General features: G+C 41.2%; 1 protein-coding gene across 5 annotated transcripts in view; it reads right to left on the reverse strand.

The window, feature by feature from the left end:
* Positions 1-9,178: 9,178 nt before the first annotated feature.
* Positions 9,179-17,697, reverse strand: part of NSMCE2 (NSE2 (MMS21) homolog, SMC5-SMC6 complex SUMO ligase) — a 132,889-nt gene continuing 124,370 nt past the window's right edge. For 4 of the 5 annotated variants that reach the window (XM_064645111.1, XM_064645121.1, XM_064645086.1 and 1 more), the window contains 3 exons: positions 13,303-13,403; positions 12,876-12,982; positions 9,179-9,593 (listed from right to left, as the gene is read on the reverse strand). In XM_064645111.1, coding sequence (XP_064501181.1) covers positions 9,497-9,593; positions 12,876-12,982; positions 13,303-13,403 — 305 coding nt within the window. In that variant the 3' untranslated portion in view covers positions 9,179-9,496. Of the gene's footprint in view, positions 9,594-9,630; positions 9,745-12,875; positions 12,983-13,302; positions 13,404-17,697 lie in introns of those variants that run through there. The other variant, XM_064645095.1, reaches the window with a different exon arrangement.

Here is a 17,697-nt window from a genome sequence, read left to right on the forward strand (position 1 = left end):
AAAAAAAAAAAAAATTAAAAAAAAAAAAAAAGGTGATTCTCCTCCTCCTCCCGGCCCTGACGCACGGGGAAATGGGAGGAGGGAGGCTGAGACACGCCCGCTCCGCTCCGCCCGCCGCTCTCCGTGCCCCCGGCCCTGCACAGCCGGGTGGGGCGGCGGGAGACCCGCCGAGGGACTCGACGGGGCTGGGGGGGCGGTGGCGGCGATCCCCTTCGACCGTGAATAATTGCGGTGAGAAAGGGAGTCCACCTCCCTTTCCAGGAGCTTCTCCTCCATACATCTGAATTTCCCAGCCCCAGTTCTTGCTTTTCACTAATCACTAAATAACCATCCCTCGCCCCGAGGTTTGCATCACGGAGCTGTTGTGTGCTAACCACCGTTTGCTCATAAGCGTAGACGTAACGTGCACCATCAGAAATACTCATCTCTGGGTGTTTCCAAAGTTAAAACTATCTGCTGTCCGAAAAAGGAATAGCTTGGAGAGCTGGCAGCAGCCAGCAGCTGAAGTGACCTGTGAGGAGCAGATTGAGTCGAGCTCCACAAGGCTCAAAAGTGTGGGTTTAAAGGAATAGTAAATAGACTTGCAGCCGGGACTGGTAGTAAATGGAAGAAAAAAAATAAGAGAAAACCAGACAACAAATCATCCCTGGAAAAAAATGCAGACAGCTGTAGTTTTGACAAGAGTGCTCCAGAAGGAAACTCTCCAGTTTTCTGTTTACATATATGCAAATTTTCTGTAATTCAGTGCTTAGGCTTCCCTAATATTAACACAAGGAGCCTGTGTTTTGTTACTCAGTAGGCTCAGTTCCTGTCACCTTTTGGTTTCTCCAGCCGTGGTCTGTATAAGTAGCAGAGAGGGCCCAGGACAGCACACCCCAACCCCCCTCCCACAGGTCTGAAGCATCTGATGCCACCCGTGCAGGTATTTGCTCAGATTCCTGACAGATAACTGCACGGCAAACCCGTGCATGCCTTCAGCTACTTCTAGTGTATTTTAAGAAACACATGAAACTCTTGTGCGGGATGAGTCATGGCATAGCAGTCCCATTAATGCATTTAAACATAAAATGCATATGCCATAAAGGGATATCCCTGGGCCTGCATTTCCTTTTCTTTTTTATTTTTTTTTTCGCAGAAGTACAATTTCCTTAATGCCTGCAGATTGTTTCTGAGTGATTCACCACAATTCTCAAAGCAAGCTGATTTTTTTGGTTCCTCTTATAGGTAAAACACACGCAAGTATCCATCAGGCCTTTTGTTTTACTTTCCCCTTCCTGGAAGTTTAATGATTGGAATGCTGTTGCTGGGTGAGCTTAGCTGGTAGGATGCTGCATGTGTTGGGTGGTTCCTACATCTGAGATAGCACAAGGTGTGTTGGGGGGGCGGGGGAGTGGTGTCAGTGCTTTTGGGGACAGGGCAAGGACCTGCATAAACCTGCATTATTTGTGTATAACAGTGTCCTCTGTAGCTATCTCAGTGTGAGCAGCAGTGAAGAGGTCAGTGTAAAAACCAAGTGACGTACTCGGGGTAAGGACCTGTTTTGGGTCCTCACCCTCCTGAAGATCCCTCTCTCTCAGCTCCTGTGCCAGATCACTGTCCCCACTGAGGAGAAGGGCCATACATTCCATTGTTGGAAGCTGCATCCTTCCTCTTCCCAGCCTCCCACCCATTTAAAGCCTCTTAGGTCCACAGCTGGTCACCTTATGGTGTCCCTATGCCATCAGGGCACAGTGGCACCAGGGTGCATTGCTTGGTTCAAGCTACTGACAGCCAAATGGGGGATGGCACCCACTAGTCCTGAAGAAGGGAAGAAAGCCCCTCTCCTGCCCCCCCCAAAAACATCTGGCGTGTGACAGGAGAGCAGAGGGGTACACATGGCATTGACCCCACAGTCCTGCCACATTCTCCTGGTGCTTGGGCAGCCTGTTCTCACAGAGATGCCACAGATTTCATGCTCTGTGTGGGTGTCCCTGCTAACTGAAGCACACAAGCTCGGCATGCAGTCCCCAAAGTCCAGGAAAAGATAACACCTGGGAAGTTCATCCCAGAAGTGCTTGTGGCTGCCTGTACAGTCTAAACTTCAATTATTTATATGGGGCTGAGATTAACCAAAGCTTAAATCTCTCAGGTGGTAGGGGTAGTTCTTGACTGCAGGAAAGGTTCATTGCTTCTTTAAAATGCCTGGCATGCTGTCAGGTACTCAAAGCATTAATGCCACGAATAAACATATAGTAGCAATTATTACATATAGTAGCAAGTTAATAACACTCATTGCCTTATTCTCAGTCTTATATTTTGGGTATGGAACATAAGAAAAGGTCTATATCCAGACTCCACTCCATCTCCACCAAATTGATTTCAGAATGCAGAGCAGAGAAGTGATTTCCATTTTGGCTTTTCTGGTTTTTTAAAATTTTGGCTGATCTCCAAAATGCAGAAGAAAAGGGATGCCAAGGATGGTGTCTGATGACCTCCCTAGCACGCTGCTTCTCAAAGGGCTGAAACTTGTCCTCCTTGCTCATCTCCTTCAGCACTTGCATGCAAGCCTGGTTTGGTTAGGAACCAGTACTGAGAACAGGAGGAACTCCAGGGAGAGGTTTGTGAAGAAGAATGTTGCAACATTTCAGTATTAGATGATTTTTTTGCAGTATGTGGGGCTATCACCCTTGCCCATAGCAGCCTCCTGTTTGTTGTAGGTCACGCCATGGGCTTTTAAGAATCCAGGCCTATCTCCTGCATTAGTCTCTTCCTGAAATCAAAAGCTATTGTGGGTTTTCCTTTCATTCCCTGCACAAGCCTTCATCAGTCCATCTCCCCCTTCCCCCAAAAAGACTTTTTGGGGACTACTTGCTTAGCATATGAAATGAATATTACCACAGAAATTCCTAGCCGTGCCTGTGGTGAATTTGAGCCTGAATGGCTTTACAGCCCTTCCAAATGAACCAGGGCAGAATTATGCATCTCCAGTGGACAACACTGTAAAACACTGTGGAGCACAGATCAGTGCAGAATTATACTTACAGACATAATGCTGGCATAAAACACTGACTCTGTGGATGAGTCCTGCTATCCAAATGCCAAAAAAAATGAACTGCTGTGAGCCAGCGGAATACAAGGAACCATCACCCAGCCCTGGATGCTCCAACAGGGACTCCTGTGAGGCGGGCAGGGGTGGCCTTTGGGAGTACAGATCACTAGTCTTCATGCTTGGCAAAGGACAACAGCGTGCCACAGGCACCCTCCCAATGCTGGTCAAAGCAAACAGGACTGCTTGTTGTCTCCTCTCTTCCTGGAGTCCCAGCTTCTAGGCAAGGATCTGGGACTGGAGCAGAAAAAAGATCCTGTGGGATGTGTATCACAGATCCAGCATGTCCCAGGAGACAGAAGGGTCTTGCCCAGCACAAATTTGCCAGAGCTGTGGCAAGGTGAACATTGCTCTTCATATATTTTTTCTATTTCTTTTTAAAACAGACAAGTAGCATAGTGCATCTACAAGATGAAGACTGAAGAATCCAGAATTTCTGGTGGTCAGACATTGATGTTCCCTTTCCTGTCATGCTGTTTTATTTAAGGGGATTTTTGTTGTGCAGTATTCAAGCATCTACGGTGGTCTTGCCCTCAGCCAGTGCCTATAATCACCTGAGCAGCTGCTTTTCCTTAGATGCTCACAAAATTATCTCTGCTGCTCCACTTCTCTGACCCTTTGTCTCTATAACTAGAGCAGCCAGAGGCAATGAGAATTGTGTAACCATCTCCCCACTTTCCAAGTGCTTGGGACAGGTCTGGTAACTTTGATAATATGTCTCATGGGACACACAGAGTAAATCTCTGTTAGATTAGGACACTTATAAATAAACTGGCTGCTTGCTACAGGAAGAAAAGAAAAAGTCTTTATTTTAGTTACTGGATGAGATAGACAAGACATACAAATATTTAGGCTAATATTCAACTATCGGGCAAATGATGAAAAATAAATATATTTATTTTACAAGTTATCTCATGCCATATAATAAACTTAAACTACTGCTAGACTGAAAGCCAGCAATTTAAGACCAGCAGGTCATCCATAATCTACTAGTGTACAGAATTACCCTGCACAGACAGGGCTCAAAGCATAGTTTTGTGGCCAGGTGACAAAGAATTTAAAATTAATGTTTTTTATAGGCAGGAAAGGCATCTGTGATAAACCTACAACCATCCTGAGACACTGTGGAACTTGGCAGCAGATTCACTGCAAAGATATAAAACACATGACGAGCATGTAGTGACATCAAAAGGAGTGCAATGTAATGGTGTTCAGATGTCTCCCCTCAAGCCTACACAAAAGCTGCTCTGAGGGCTGCTGTTGCTCGGAACTCTGAATGATTCCCTTTTGATAAGCCAGTTGTTATCAAATCCAAGGAGTCTTATGAGCAGCACCTCCTGACTTTGTTCCTTTGCGAACTAAAAAGCATGAAGGCTTCTTCTGTTGCTTGAAAGACGTGTGAAGGTTCAGGTTTTAAACCTCAAATCCTGTTTTTTACTTCAGAAGTTGATTGCACAAGCGGACAGTGAATGAGCGTGTCCGTTTCCCTTGCGGTCAGAGAAGATCCTATTCATACTGAGTTTACAAGCAAACACTTCCTTTGGTAAGCTTCCCATGCAATTCAATTCATGTGTGTGCTTTTAGACTCTGTCTTTGGGTCTGGACTAACATCAGAACAAGCAAGTGAGGCAGGCTTTCTTCTCAGCCCACCACAGCCTTTGAAATGATGAAACACACTGTGTTCTCTGCACGTTGCTACAGTCCTGTCAAGTCAGTGAGATTATTCATGCATCAAGAGGCTAAGCACATACATGGGCATCTACTGCATGATGTACACGCATCCCAGAATTTCACTGGCTCAACAATCAATCTAATGTTTTTGCTCTTTGTAGTTACTGGCTGGCAGCCTAGAATCCGCTGGCACCTACACTTAGGATTCTCCTCGGAGCATTCTGTGACCACGTCGTATGTTTGAAACATTATGTATTAACAGTTATGGCCAGAAAATAAATTATTTTTTATGGAAGATTTGGAATTTGCAGTGAGTACTAGTCTGTACCTGTAGTGAGGCGCTATCAGCTTAAGGCTTTGGCTGTAGCTACAGAAAAGAAGACCTGTCCTTGGGATATTCTAACATTTGCCGCTCCAGGAAGCCCTTTTCTAGGTGCATCTTCTTCAGTGTATAACAGACCACTATCCATTATAGAAATGTTCAGTTAATGGACCACACAGCACCTCAGAATCCACACATGGAGATTTTTAGGGAAAGTGGAGATTAAGATTCACTTGAAATGGCAGTGGAATTTAGCTGCACAGTGAATTCTAAGCTAGTTTTGGCCACAGTACTAGAGGTATTCTTGATAAAAACGTCATGAGGTACTTGTGACCACAGGTAGGTAACACCTTTGTCATCAGCCACTCATGAGGAAACATGAATATGTCCAAGAGGACATTGTCTAAAATAAGGCAGTGTGTTGGCCTTGGCTGGTGAGTCATCGGTATCACTTCCTGCAGCCCCTGCTTTTGCTCTGGGTATTTCTCAAGGGAGCACTGACTTAGCCTAGTCTTTTTGATTCTTCTAAAATGAATAAGATCACAGCTCTGGAGATGATGAATATGTCCTTGATTCAGAGGAATGTGCACTCCTTTTAGCATAAGTGTGCTAAATCTTCCATGAGATGCCTGCCTGATTAGTTTTTATCTTTATACATCATGGCTCCACTGATTTGAAAACTTCAGAGTCTCTAGTTGTAAAATGGAGAATTCATGGGAAGAATCTGTTCAAGTGAGGGAGTGAGCTGTGTTAATGGCTCATGCCTCAGGGTACCACTGAAAGCTGTTTGTGTGGATCTCTCTTGACTTTTCTTTATTTCAATATTTGCTTAGATGTTTCTTTAATCACTCAAAATACAATGTGAACTTCTCTGGCAGCAACAGATTCTCACCAGTTTTCAGTGACAGACCCTTCTCAGCTACTCTGAGGTTTGCTCATTTGTAAAGCACACCTTACAGAAAAAGAAAAAAAACACCTGACCTCTGAATTTCTTTTTTTAAATATCATTGCAAAATTTCTGACGTCAGACAATGAGACACAAATTACCCTGTGAACATATGCCTGTTTACATATGATATATTATAGCCAAAGCAGATTAAGATTTGAAGGTTTAACTGCTGTTGAGTTTCCACTTCTGTGAATCATACAGATCATACAGCTTATTCATCACAGCCACTTATTTTTATTCTTTAACTCTTTCAAGCTACTTCTATCCCGAGCAGAGTTTATGGGGGACATGGGACACACAGGAACAGAGAGGTCACAACTGCATAACAAACTCCAAGCTTTGCAGATGAAAGAGCAAAGAGCTGTCAGTAACTGCAGCCACCCCCAATCAGTAGTGGTTTGTAACTTCCACTACGTGAGCTGACAGGCACAGAAGCCTTCCCCAATTGCCAAGATTAGTCTGTCCTTCCACCTAGTAAAGTGCCAGCTGCAATGGATGCTGATGGCCAACCCTGGAATCTTCCCATATAAGGAGGAAAATCACTTGTAAGAACCACCAAGAGAGAACCAGCCATGAAAAATCAACAGGATGGCTCAAATTCCAGGTTGAGAGAAAAAAAATCACTCATCATACTAGGATTCCTTGGATGTTATGTTATAGTTTGACTTTAGAAATGCCAAACATTCTGGTGAGAACTTCATTGATTTCAGTAAATATAGGCAGTTTTATTTAGCATTTGAATCTATGAGGTGCATCCCTGATTCTGATGGGACTCAAGTACTCTCATCAGCAACTCTAACATAACTGCATGAGTATTTGTCTTTTTCTGGATGTTTGAAAAGAGGTATCTCTGCTGATAAAAAAAAGAAACCTACCTCTATTTAAATACACATGCCTCTTCACCTCACATGTGATTGTTATTAAAGCTAAGCAGGTGAGTGCTGCCAAAAATCAGTCCATTTCTTTCAGCTGAAACTGAGAAGGATTTCAGAACTTAGGCTGCACCTGCATTTGCTGTTCAGGCTCTCTGATTCACTGGTGCTGCCTGGCTCAGACTAGCAAAGAAGGGGAAGAAAGATGATGTATTTTGAGGCACGAATATGAACACTCAAAAATACCTTTCCTCTTAGAGTGGCCATAAGTGACTGCTTGACTATTTGTTCTCTTCATCTGAAGTGTTGCTTCAGATTTGTTTTTTTTTCTTCCAGCTGCATCATCTTAAGCAGGCAGTTCATGTTATTACCTGTGGATTAGCTAACACAGCCTGAGTGCAGCACTGCGATGGGTCGAGCCTCTCTCTTTCACACAGGACAACAAGGTGTAACCAAGACAGCAATCTCCTTTATAGCATTACTCACTGGAACATGAGGGCAATGAACCATATCAGGAACTGCACCTATCTAAAGCTGTGCTGGTACAAACGCCACAGGTAGCAAACCAAACCTGCTGCCACCAGTTTGTCAGTATGAATTAATCTGGGTATAATTTACCATTTATAATGTTATGTGTTATTGGAAGGCACACTCAAGCATCCAGACACCTACACAAACTAAATGTGAGGTGCGACACTTGTGGCCATGTAAAATGTTTGCACATCTTTGCATCTGAAAACTTGGGAGGCTGGTTATCACCAGGGATTGAATTAAATCCATGAAGGACAATGTTAGTGCACCTCTGTCAGAAACTGCAGAGCTTGTTTAACCAATGCAAGTTCCTGTTTCTGAGTGTTCTGCTTATAAACGGTGTGAGAATAAATTTAACCACCAACTTAAAGATGAAACAAAAAGGACATTTCCCCCCACCTTTTTTTTTTTTTTTTTTTTTTGACAAATGCCATAGTTAACATCCTCTCTTGTGGTATTTAACTGAAAATCAGTGACCCATCTTAAAAACTACAGCTTTGAGACATGAGGTGTCTTAAAAGGGACCTGATTTTACACATAAAAATACAAACAAGTACCTACTGCTCAGCCACCCCCCCAGCCTCTTTCAGCTAATTCAGCTAGCCTTCCACAGGGAGAAGCACCCACGCTCGCTGCCAAGCTCTGAAAAGATGGACCTTTGGGGTTAGACCACATCAGGAAAATCAACCAGCCAATTCCCGTGAAGTGTTTTGAACACAAAAGCTCAGTGCAAATAATAATGGTTCAGTTCTCTTTTTCAGCTATGAAATCAGCTTGCAGATTAATATTCTTCAATTGCAAAGTAATAATTTTCAGTTTGAAGTGGTTTGTACTCTTAAGTGCAACTGGGGTTAATAATGGTCTATGAAAGGAGAGCAGCTAGCAAACAGTATCACAGAGTGAAAAGCTTAGCATATAGGTGCCTCAGCTCCATTTTACACTAAATGTCATATTGTAAATTCAGAAAAATTACATAGGAAGATACCACCTAACCCACTAAGGATTCCAAAATTCAAAGAAACCTATATTTTCTGCTTCACATATGACAAGAGATAATTGCCATCTGACTGCCAAGGCAGCTCCTTTAACCTACAGCTATTTCTAACTCATATATGTAATGCCTTATCTGCTAGATATGTTCAGGGCAATTTAGGTAATAAACAGAGTGTCACAAAGTTTAAGTTCTTTTCTGGATCTGTGCCCAAAAGCTTAGGTATCTGAAGCCTATATAAAATGAGATTAACTGGTTTTCAATTCAAGGCATATGGTTACAATATATTTGTATTATCTACAATTTTGTTATTGGAATACCTTTCAAATAATTGTAGTCTTCTAGCATAGTGTATTAAGGTAAAGCATTCTGGGACTTCCAAATACAAAAAGCTTGAAATAAATGCTACTGAATCTCAAAAGAAAAGCCTAAGTTAGGGCAGAGACTTCAGAAATTATAAGAACAAGGCCAAGATCCTCAAAGCTGAGTGGCAGTTTTCTGTGTCCACACACAAGGTATAGATGTGCAACACTTTCTGAAAATTCATCTCTATTAATGTTTCCTGAGGTTTCTATTAAAACATGGACGTGCTCCCAAGCAGGGTAAATCCTTGGTCAGAGTGCCCTACTCCAAGTATTCCCAGTTACAGAGACAGTAACAAAACTATCTGCAACATAGAGCAAAACGCTCACTGTTACATGCTGACAGAATCTGCATCTCTAATATGCTGAAAAAACTAGCACACTGACAAGGAAGGTTAAATGCTGCAAAGCATGTTTTATTTATAAAATGCAAGTGGTTTAGAAATTCAGGAAGGTCAAAATACTCCAAACAAAATGGAATTCCTTACATTCATTAGTTCAAAAAATGCTTTCAGTTAGAGTTGAGGCCTTCAACTTTGCCTATAAATGAAACACTTAACAATGATTGGCCTATAAATTAAACACAACACTTAAAAAATAACAATCAGTCTCACAACCTACATATAATCAGCAGCTTATCTCACAAGACCTCCAATAACAAATTTTCTTTGTGGCAGTAGGTATCCAGTTCACTCGTCCAATGTTGACCAGCTTTATTTATTCTGACTGTCAATCACTCTTTTAAGTGCTTCATCTGGCACAAGATCTGATCTTTTTACATCATCATGGCTACAGCCCATTTTAGGGCATCTGTTAAAAAGAAAAGAGAGACTCCATTAAATCGGAAGAATTGTATTTGTCAGATACAGGCTTTTGCTTAACATCTGCTAGTTTTTGTATTTATCTGGGATTCACCTTCTCCATCATTTCCTCCTTACCTCTTTTCCTCTTCACCAGCTCTCTGTGGGAAAAAATAAATCTATCTAAACTGGAGGGAATCATCAGTGGAAGGCAGGAAGGGAGGGAGAAAGGCAGGAAGGAAGGAAGGGAGAGAGGGAGGAAGGAAGGAAAGAGCACAGTGAGAGATGGAACCTCTCACCTGTAGATCACTCTCTTGCTTCATGTACACAAGCTGCTTGTATCAGCAATGACATCAGCATTGCATGGACACCTTTCTGTGTTGCTTTCTCTCTTCCCAGTCCTCTACAAGCTCCAGGTAACTACCTCTTACCTTACTAATCTGCAGTGGAGAAGTATAATCTTCACTAACAGATAAATAGGGGAATTATTTTTAGTAAAACAGATAAAGAGAATGACACTTGCAAAGTGACTGGTGAATTAGTGGACTACCTAGTTGGTATAAAGATCAATCTGACCTTTTAGGAACTGTGAAAGCTCAGAAAGGAGAAATGGGGTCAAATTAACAGCCTCTAGATGATAATCAAATACAGAATGCCTTACAACTACTTGAAACAGCCAGATAAAGAAAGCATGGTGAAAGATATTCAGGGACCAAAGGTCATTTTCTTTTGGCAGTGGCCCAAACACGCACAGATGGAACCTCTAGTCAGAAGTAACACTTTTCCTGAATTTTTCCTCTCTTAAGAGTAGCTTTTATCTGAGGTGCTGAACTTATTTACACTCCGTACTCATAACTTTTACTCCAGATTTGTCCACAGCTTACTGTGCTTGTCATAGACCAGTCATTTAATTGCTCTGTGCCTCAGTTTTCCCATTTATCACCTTAATACAGCAATAGCTTGCCAGATTAATGAATAACAAGTGCTCAGAAAGCTTCCCACATTTCCTGTAAGCATGAAGTATTAGCATGTCCTTCCAGGCAGTGGAAAATACTAAGCAAACTGAGAGACGTAAGAGTTGCCTAAAGGAGTGTATGACAAGTCTATCAGCACAGCACCGGTGGCTGTGTGTACACCAGCTGCAGGGCTGACATGCAGCTACTGCACTGCCAAGGGCACTGAAGGATCCTGTGGATTCAAACGGGAAAGTACGTGTAAGGAAACAGCCACTCTGTGTCTCCAGAGTGAGCAACAGTTTTGACTTCAGAGTCAGGGTAGCGAGGATCCCTGTAACCATGCTCTGCTCTGTGAGGACACCTGCTTCCACATGAGTGTTGTTGGCAGGAGCACAGCCAAGTAGCAACACCACGAGAAGGAGGTACTCAAATGGGGAACTTGTTGCACCTGCTGGCCTGCCTTCCCACCACAGCAGATGATGGCTTTTCAAAAGTGACTGCATTTTCATGAGAAAAAAAAAAAAAAAAAAGAAAATTTTAAAATTACAGCAGGTCGGTGAGACTGGGCAGAGAAAACCAAGTAGTCCTTCTTAATTTAGTTACAGTGAAGCTGTGGTATTGCTGTGTGTGTGCTTTTCTAGCACACTGGAATAACTGCTGTAAAAGTGGTAAGGCTGCAAGCTAAAGGCCAGTATTCAGACTGCACAAATAACTTCTGTTTAGGTATAAGGTAGCTTTTAAAGCTAGATGTTGTACAGCTTACATGATTTTTTTAACTCTAGAATTTCTCTAGTCTTTTATTTCTTAAAAGGTAAAATAAAATTCAGTCATGTGACCCTATTTGTTTTTCAGCAGTGCTGAAACAAATGTGATCCACTACAGCAATCTCTCCTACCATGACATTCTCCTGATGGATTTAACAACACAGGGAAATATTTAGATATGAACACCTAAATTCAGTTCTATATCACAGAAGGTATTTTTGTCATGGTTTTGGGCTGTTGAGGACACGCTTCCTAGCTTCTCCCTATCCTCCAGAACACTCACTTTCGTCTCTCCAACTTGTGAGTTGTTTCCCAACTCCTGCTCATTTTTCCAGCCAAGTTTCTGTCCATCCGTGTTGCTGGTTTTGTTGTTATTCCCAGGATACTGCACCCATTCTACTTTTTTTCCCTAGACCTCATAACACAGGCAAGGTACTTCAAGCTGTCTTGACACTAAGGTAGTGGCTGGACATCCCAACTGATGCTTGATTTTATAGCAGGGCTTTCCTGCAGCAGGGAAGGAGTGCAGAATAAAAAACTCCGCTCCACCTTTGTAACCCCCATGGAGGACTCTATAGAGCCCAACAGAAATGAATGCCAGAGCAATGGATGGAGGACATAAGCTGCCTGTGGCATTACCTCTGGGGAAATCAAGTTGTTGGTCCCTGTGAGACCTTAACCTGAGCATCTGAAAACTCCACATTTATTTAAAAGTCCACAACTGGTAAGTTTCCATGACGTCATCAGTCCCAAAGCATGAAGCTCTAGCATAAAGGGTGTAAAAACAAATGTGAAATCAATGATGAAATGGTTTGTCCTCTCAACGTGCTCTAAAAAGTGTCTGAGACACTTTTATTTTCTTTTTACTTTTTTTTCCTTAAGTCAAATCATTCTGGTTTTTAAACTTACCGGGGAGAATTTGAGGTTGAAAAATTCAACTGTTACATCTTTTCACTCAAAAAAATATGTCCCATGTGGAAAGTGACAGGCTGCTTTGATGATATAAAGAAAGGATTATTTAACTGCATCATAGCAGGAACTGCACAATCTGTACTGCACTGTCTGATCATTCTTAAATTCTGTACTACCTAAAATGTTGCGGTTTAATATTTCTGACTTTAACACTCGCTTAAGTGTTTTAATATTTCTCTGTTGTATTGGAATATAACTGCAAAAGAAGGTGCACAGAGGAGATTTTTGTTTTGTTTGTTTTCAATATTTTCAAGATTTGCTACATAAGCAGTGGGAACAAAATCAGCAACTAAACTTTAGGAAGCTGACGGTTCTCTTTTTTGTTCATGGCTGAAATCTCTTTATTTCTGTTGTCCAGGTACCGCAGGTAGCTGTAACTTCCCCACACAATTTCTGAATATTTTCTTACACATTGTTTTCATTAAAAAGAAAAGCTCTTTCTCGTGTACAGTACTAATGAGAAGACTGCGACTTGGGCAGACGCTGAGGTATTACTTCCTGCAGCCTTGCCAATCCACATACGTTTCCTAGAACAAGTGGAGTAAAATTCCACTTACACAGCAAAGCAAATAGCTTTTCCACACATTCGTTTTAGCTTACCGGACTTTTTTCTTTCTCTGCTTTCGAGACTGGATAATTTCTACAATGGCCTCTTCTTCATAAGTATGTCCACAGACCTTGTTTCGCACCGGCCTCCTCATTTCCATCTGTAATCAATAAAGTTTGATTTAAAGGAACTGATAATGCCCATGAAAATGCTTCTTATGAGATTTTATGTAAAACAGCAGGAAGTGTGTTTGCCATTCACACATGGCATTCCAGTCAAATTACAGGATCAGGCCCTGCTTGGTAAACTGCATTCCTACTTGCTGGGTTTTTTTCCCAAGCAATGTTGTTCTTCTCTGATAACACTTCTAATTTATACTGCCTGTTTTTTAATAGATACTGCAGATTTTTAATAAACCAACCAATGTAGAATATGAAATAACTATTTCCCAGTCAATTTTTGTAGCACTGATAGCATTACCTGTGTAATGGGACAAATAAAGTTCATCTGACTCCGAGTCACAGCTATATCTTCATCGATTTGTTCAATGGTCTCATCATCATCATCTGATATCTGACGAACTAGAATGGGAAACAAGAAAAAAATTATTTAGTATTTAATAAAGATAGTCAATACTTAAAATAAGCATATAAAATCCAACATTTGCCCAACTCTATCCCACAGTGATATCTAAGATTCTACAACGTATTTCTGCACCACTCTGCGAACAAGACACTGCAAGAAATACTGTATTATAATGTATTTTTAAAAATGTAGATTTTTAGATGGTAACCATTTTGTTTGTGTGTGTGTGTGTGTGGTTATTTACAGCCAATGCTAGAAAGGAGGGCTGGGAAGGAGAGCAAGCTGGCCTGAAGATGTGCAAAGCCTTTGGTATTCACTGTTCAAGTTCATCAAAACCCAGTAACACACAGATGAGTCCCCAAAATCTAAGAAAGGATGAAGTGGAGGAGATCTGGCAGATCTACCCTCAATATCAGTTTGTGTTTGAGCATCATATACTATACATATACACTATATAGCCTGTTTATATTGTTTATACTTTAAAAGGAATTTGTACTATTTATCATAACACATCATTTTGTAAGTGATGCTGCCCTATTTTAATGAGACTATAATTAGTGAAAAACAAAAGCTAAAAAGTGTTATGGACAAGAGAAATGTTATTGAAGCAACCTTAAGGGGGAGGGGCAGAATGAAATACTGACATCTCCCAGAAAACACCCGATGGCCCAATGCCAGGGAATGAAGTGCAGACAAAGAAGAATAAATACACCTTGAGCTAGAGGAGATGCAGGTCCCCACCTTTACCAGAAGAAGAAAGCAAGGAGTAAGCAACTCTGTGTACCCAGAGGCACACCAGTCCAGCATTCCATGCAGAAACTTATCAGCCAGAGTCAAAAGCTGAGACACAAGAGCAGATAAGGAGGAGATATATATCTACATGGATAGATAGATATATGGATACAGATATAGCTAAGTATAACCTTAATGAAATGTATACATGTTGGTTTATATTCTTCTAACTTCGCTCTGTTATTTTAAATCTAGGCTTTTAGTTGAATGCATTTGTTTGTCTTTGAATCTTATCTGGTAATAACAGCAAACTTAACACCTGCCATAGCTTTCCATTCCTTTGGGGCAGTTCTGCAATGTTTTTGCAGCAGTGCCCTGGGGTGCAGTCCTCAAGGTGTCCCAAGGTAAGAGAACATTTTTCTCTCTGGCTGCACAAGCTAGTTTGTAATGTAGCAACATAGAGTTCGGAGAGAATGACATCCTTCAGTGGTCTGTGCTGGCTTTGACTGCCAGGGGAGGAGTGAGAAACACAAGTGAACATGGAGGGTTTAGCGTTGATGATTTGCCTTCTACAGCGTCTCAGCCTGGGTTCCCTGTGCTGCTTTTGCACACTATCAGCCAATCTTGGCATCTTTGCATCCCTGGCATTCAGCCTTCCACAACTATTAAGGATCAGTGTTTCCTAACTTATGGTCAGTCCTGCATGCCTGTCTAATACCATCACCTTCCGGATGATAACAGCAGACACCACTTGTGGAGCAACCAAAATCTCTCACACCCAGTTCTGGACTGAGCACACTGCCCTGTGAGCCAGCACAGCTCTGGCTGAGGTACTCTGAGCATTGGTGTTGCAGCCATTGCTCCACCACAGCACCTCTCAGTATGCCAGGTCTATTTCCATATTTTTCCTTCCGCCCAAACAGAGCTTGCCCTTCTTTCCTTTCCAATATTCGAAGCATTCTGGAATGTTTCTGACCCAGGTACTCTGACCCCAGGTGTTGGGGTTGGAACTAGATGATCTTTAAGGCCCTTCCAACCTGAACCACTCTATAATTCTATGATTCTACTGTAAATACCAAGGGAATATTCAGGCAAGCATCACGGATATTTCTGTGTATGTTACTAAGGCCTCATTCAATCAACAGGGTGTGGATTCTGGGGGAAAAGGAGCTCAAATGTCTAATGTCCATAATAATTTCAAGGCTTTAATCTCCAAGAATATCAACATACCTTCTGACCCATTAACAAAGGCAAGCACTTGCAAATCAGAAGGAAAAAGTGGGCACAATTTAACATTAAATACCAAAACTGCAATGGTATGGACACCAGAAATAGAATTGCGGCAGTCACCAGTTTTCAGAAAAAAACCTCTGTCACATGTTAATCTTAGATTGCTCATATATAAGGTTTATTCTACCATAAAGACATAATACTTGAAGTAAATACAGCTTTTGGATGGAAAAAGTGGGTTTTTTTAATGAAGGTTTTGAAATAAAAAGCAATGGGTGAAATCCCACTGAGACAGCAAGGCTAAACAATATTGCAAATATTGGTAGGTACCAGCTTTGGCATGAGATGCTTTAAATATCATGCTGATTTTTTTTCTATGAGTAATGCCAACAAAGAACAAGAGATTCAGAATTTCCTTAAGTCCACATATCTGCAAATTTTGTCATACTGCAGCTCTAATCTTTCCTGTGGAAAACATCTGGAAACTCATTTTTCTATGTTGTACTTTGTTTCAGCCCCTGAACTTGGCATGTAGTTCCAGTGTATCAGGGCACCGTGTCAATCAGTGATGTTAGAAAGCATCAGCACTAGCAAGATCTAGGACAGGGGACTGCTTACAAAGGATAATTTATTTATCAATATTTAGATCCCAAGGAAGGTGGGTGAAGTTTTAAAGTGTGGGGCTTGTGCCTATGACTTTACTTCTTAAGCTCAGCCCTATAAGTTAGGCATGTAAGTGGCTTTTTCAGGAAGAGTATTTGCCTTGTGCAGCACCTTCTGACTGCTACGGAGTCACCAATTCCCTCATCACTTCTGTGTATGCTCACTTAGGTACCGACACAAGAATTTAGGAGACTGGTGAAGCCTCCAAGTTTGAAAATATAAGCTCAAGCTTACATACTGGTGCTTAAGCTTCCCATGAAGGCTTCAGGTCTTTAAATTATGTGAGCTAAATCACAGGTTGCGGTAATTTCTTTCCCATACTGGCTTTGGAGGTGATTTAGAAGCCTCATGTTTAATGGTTGAAATTCCATGAGTTGAGACCTGCTCCTTGTAGGTGGGGTATATTAATCTTCCTGGATTCAAATTATCCTCTTGTTGCAAGCTTATCTGAAACACTTCAGGTTGCACTTCATTTGCAATGATTTTGTATACAGTCTACCAGAATGGGGCCCTGGTTTCAAGAGGTGATCACAGCACAAATGAATCATTATTTAAAATATTTCCTTTTCATAAGCAGCTAATATTTTTAATAATAAATATGCAAGACTGGGATGATGCAAGTGATACCTCAAGCATGTCAATAGCAAATTAGCATAAATCAGATAAACCACCCACAGATTTGTTGTTATTGCTTGATGTTCTACATTACAGGAGGAGAGAGGAGAGTAATTTTTACAGTGACAGTAAATTTTGCAGAGATTACACAAGTTGCAAACATACATCCCAAACTGGTCAGTAAGATGCTCTAAACTTTAGATCTGTACATGTAAACTCATATTGGAAGATGTTTTCATTAAGAGCAAAGGCATTTTTTACCAAATGAAATGTATAAAAGTTTGGAGGATCTAAATTGCAAGTCTGAGTATTCTACAGAAAGAAGAAATAAAAACATGGGGTCATGCATATTTCAGCTAAGCCAGGTTATATTTTGGTAAAATTGAGTTTTCCTTGCAAATTTAAACCAGACACAGAAAACACTGTTATTGTTCCTGAAATTCAGATGTTGCCTTAAGAAGTAACAGAAGTGCATACCTCTATTTTGGTAGTCAGAGATCACATTTTAAGTGTCTTAACAGTTTCTAGTTTTCCATTCCAGCCAATTGAGACACGTTGTGAGTATTAGTAACATTTTCTATCTGGCTATCTCAGCAAGATGTTTACAGCTGATTAGTGCCCACTGTTGTAATAAAACTGCATTCTCATAAAGGTATCTATTTTTGGCAACACATCATAATGAATTCTGCAACTGCCAACTGTTTTTTTACTTATTCAATTTTAATTAAAAGCTGGTAGTACTTTATATCTCTATCACTTTCATCTCCTGATAATATTGTGACTAATATGCCTTAGCTCAGTTTTTACCTACTCTGCTTAGAGAAACTGAGAACTTTTAAGCCAACTTTTAAAAATAAGAAAACCACAGTGCAGAGACATTAACTGCTAGATTGTGACTTACATTAAGCATGGAGAGCATACATGTCAAAAAAACATGAGAGGGAAGATCCTCTCCATTGGCATTGTTAGTTCTATGACCACAAGACTGCTGTCTGCTCACTGCTCCCAGTGCCAGCAATGCCCTCTCCTCCGTTCCTGTTTCTCTAACCT

The sequence above is a fragment of the Pseudopipra pipra genome, chromosome 1, assembly GCF_036250125.1.
Source record: "Pseudopipra pipra isolate bDixPip1 chromosome 1, bDixPip1.hap1, whole genome shotgun sequence".
In the NCBI taxonomy this organism is placed as follows: Eukaryota; Metazoa; Chordata; class Aves; order Passeriformes; family Pipridae; genus Pseudopipra; species Pseudopipra pipra.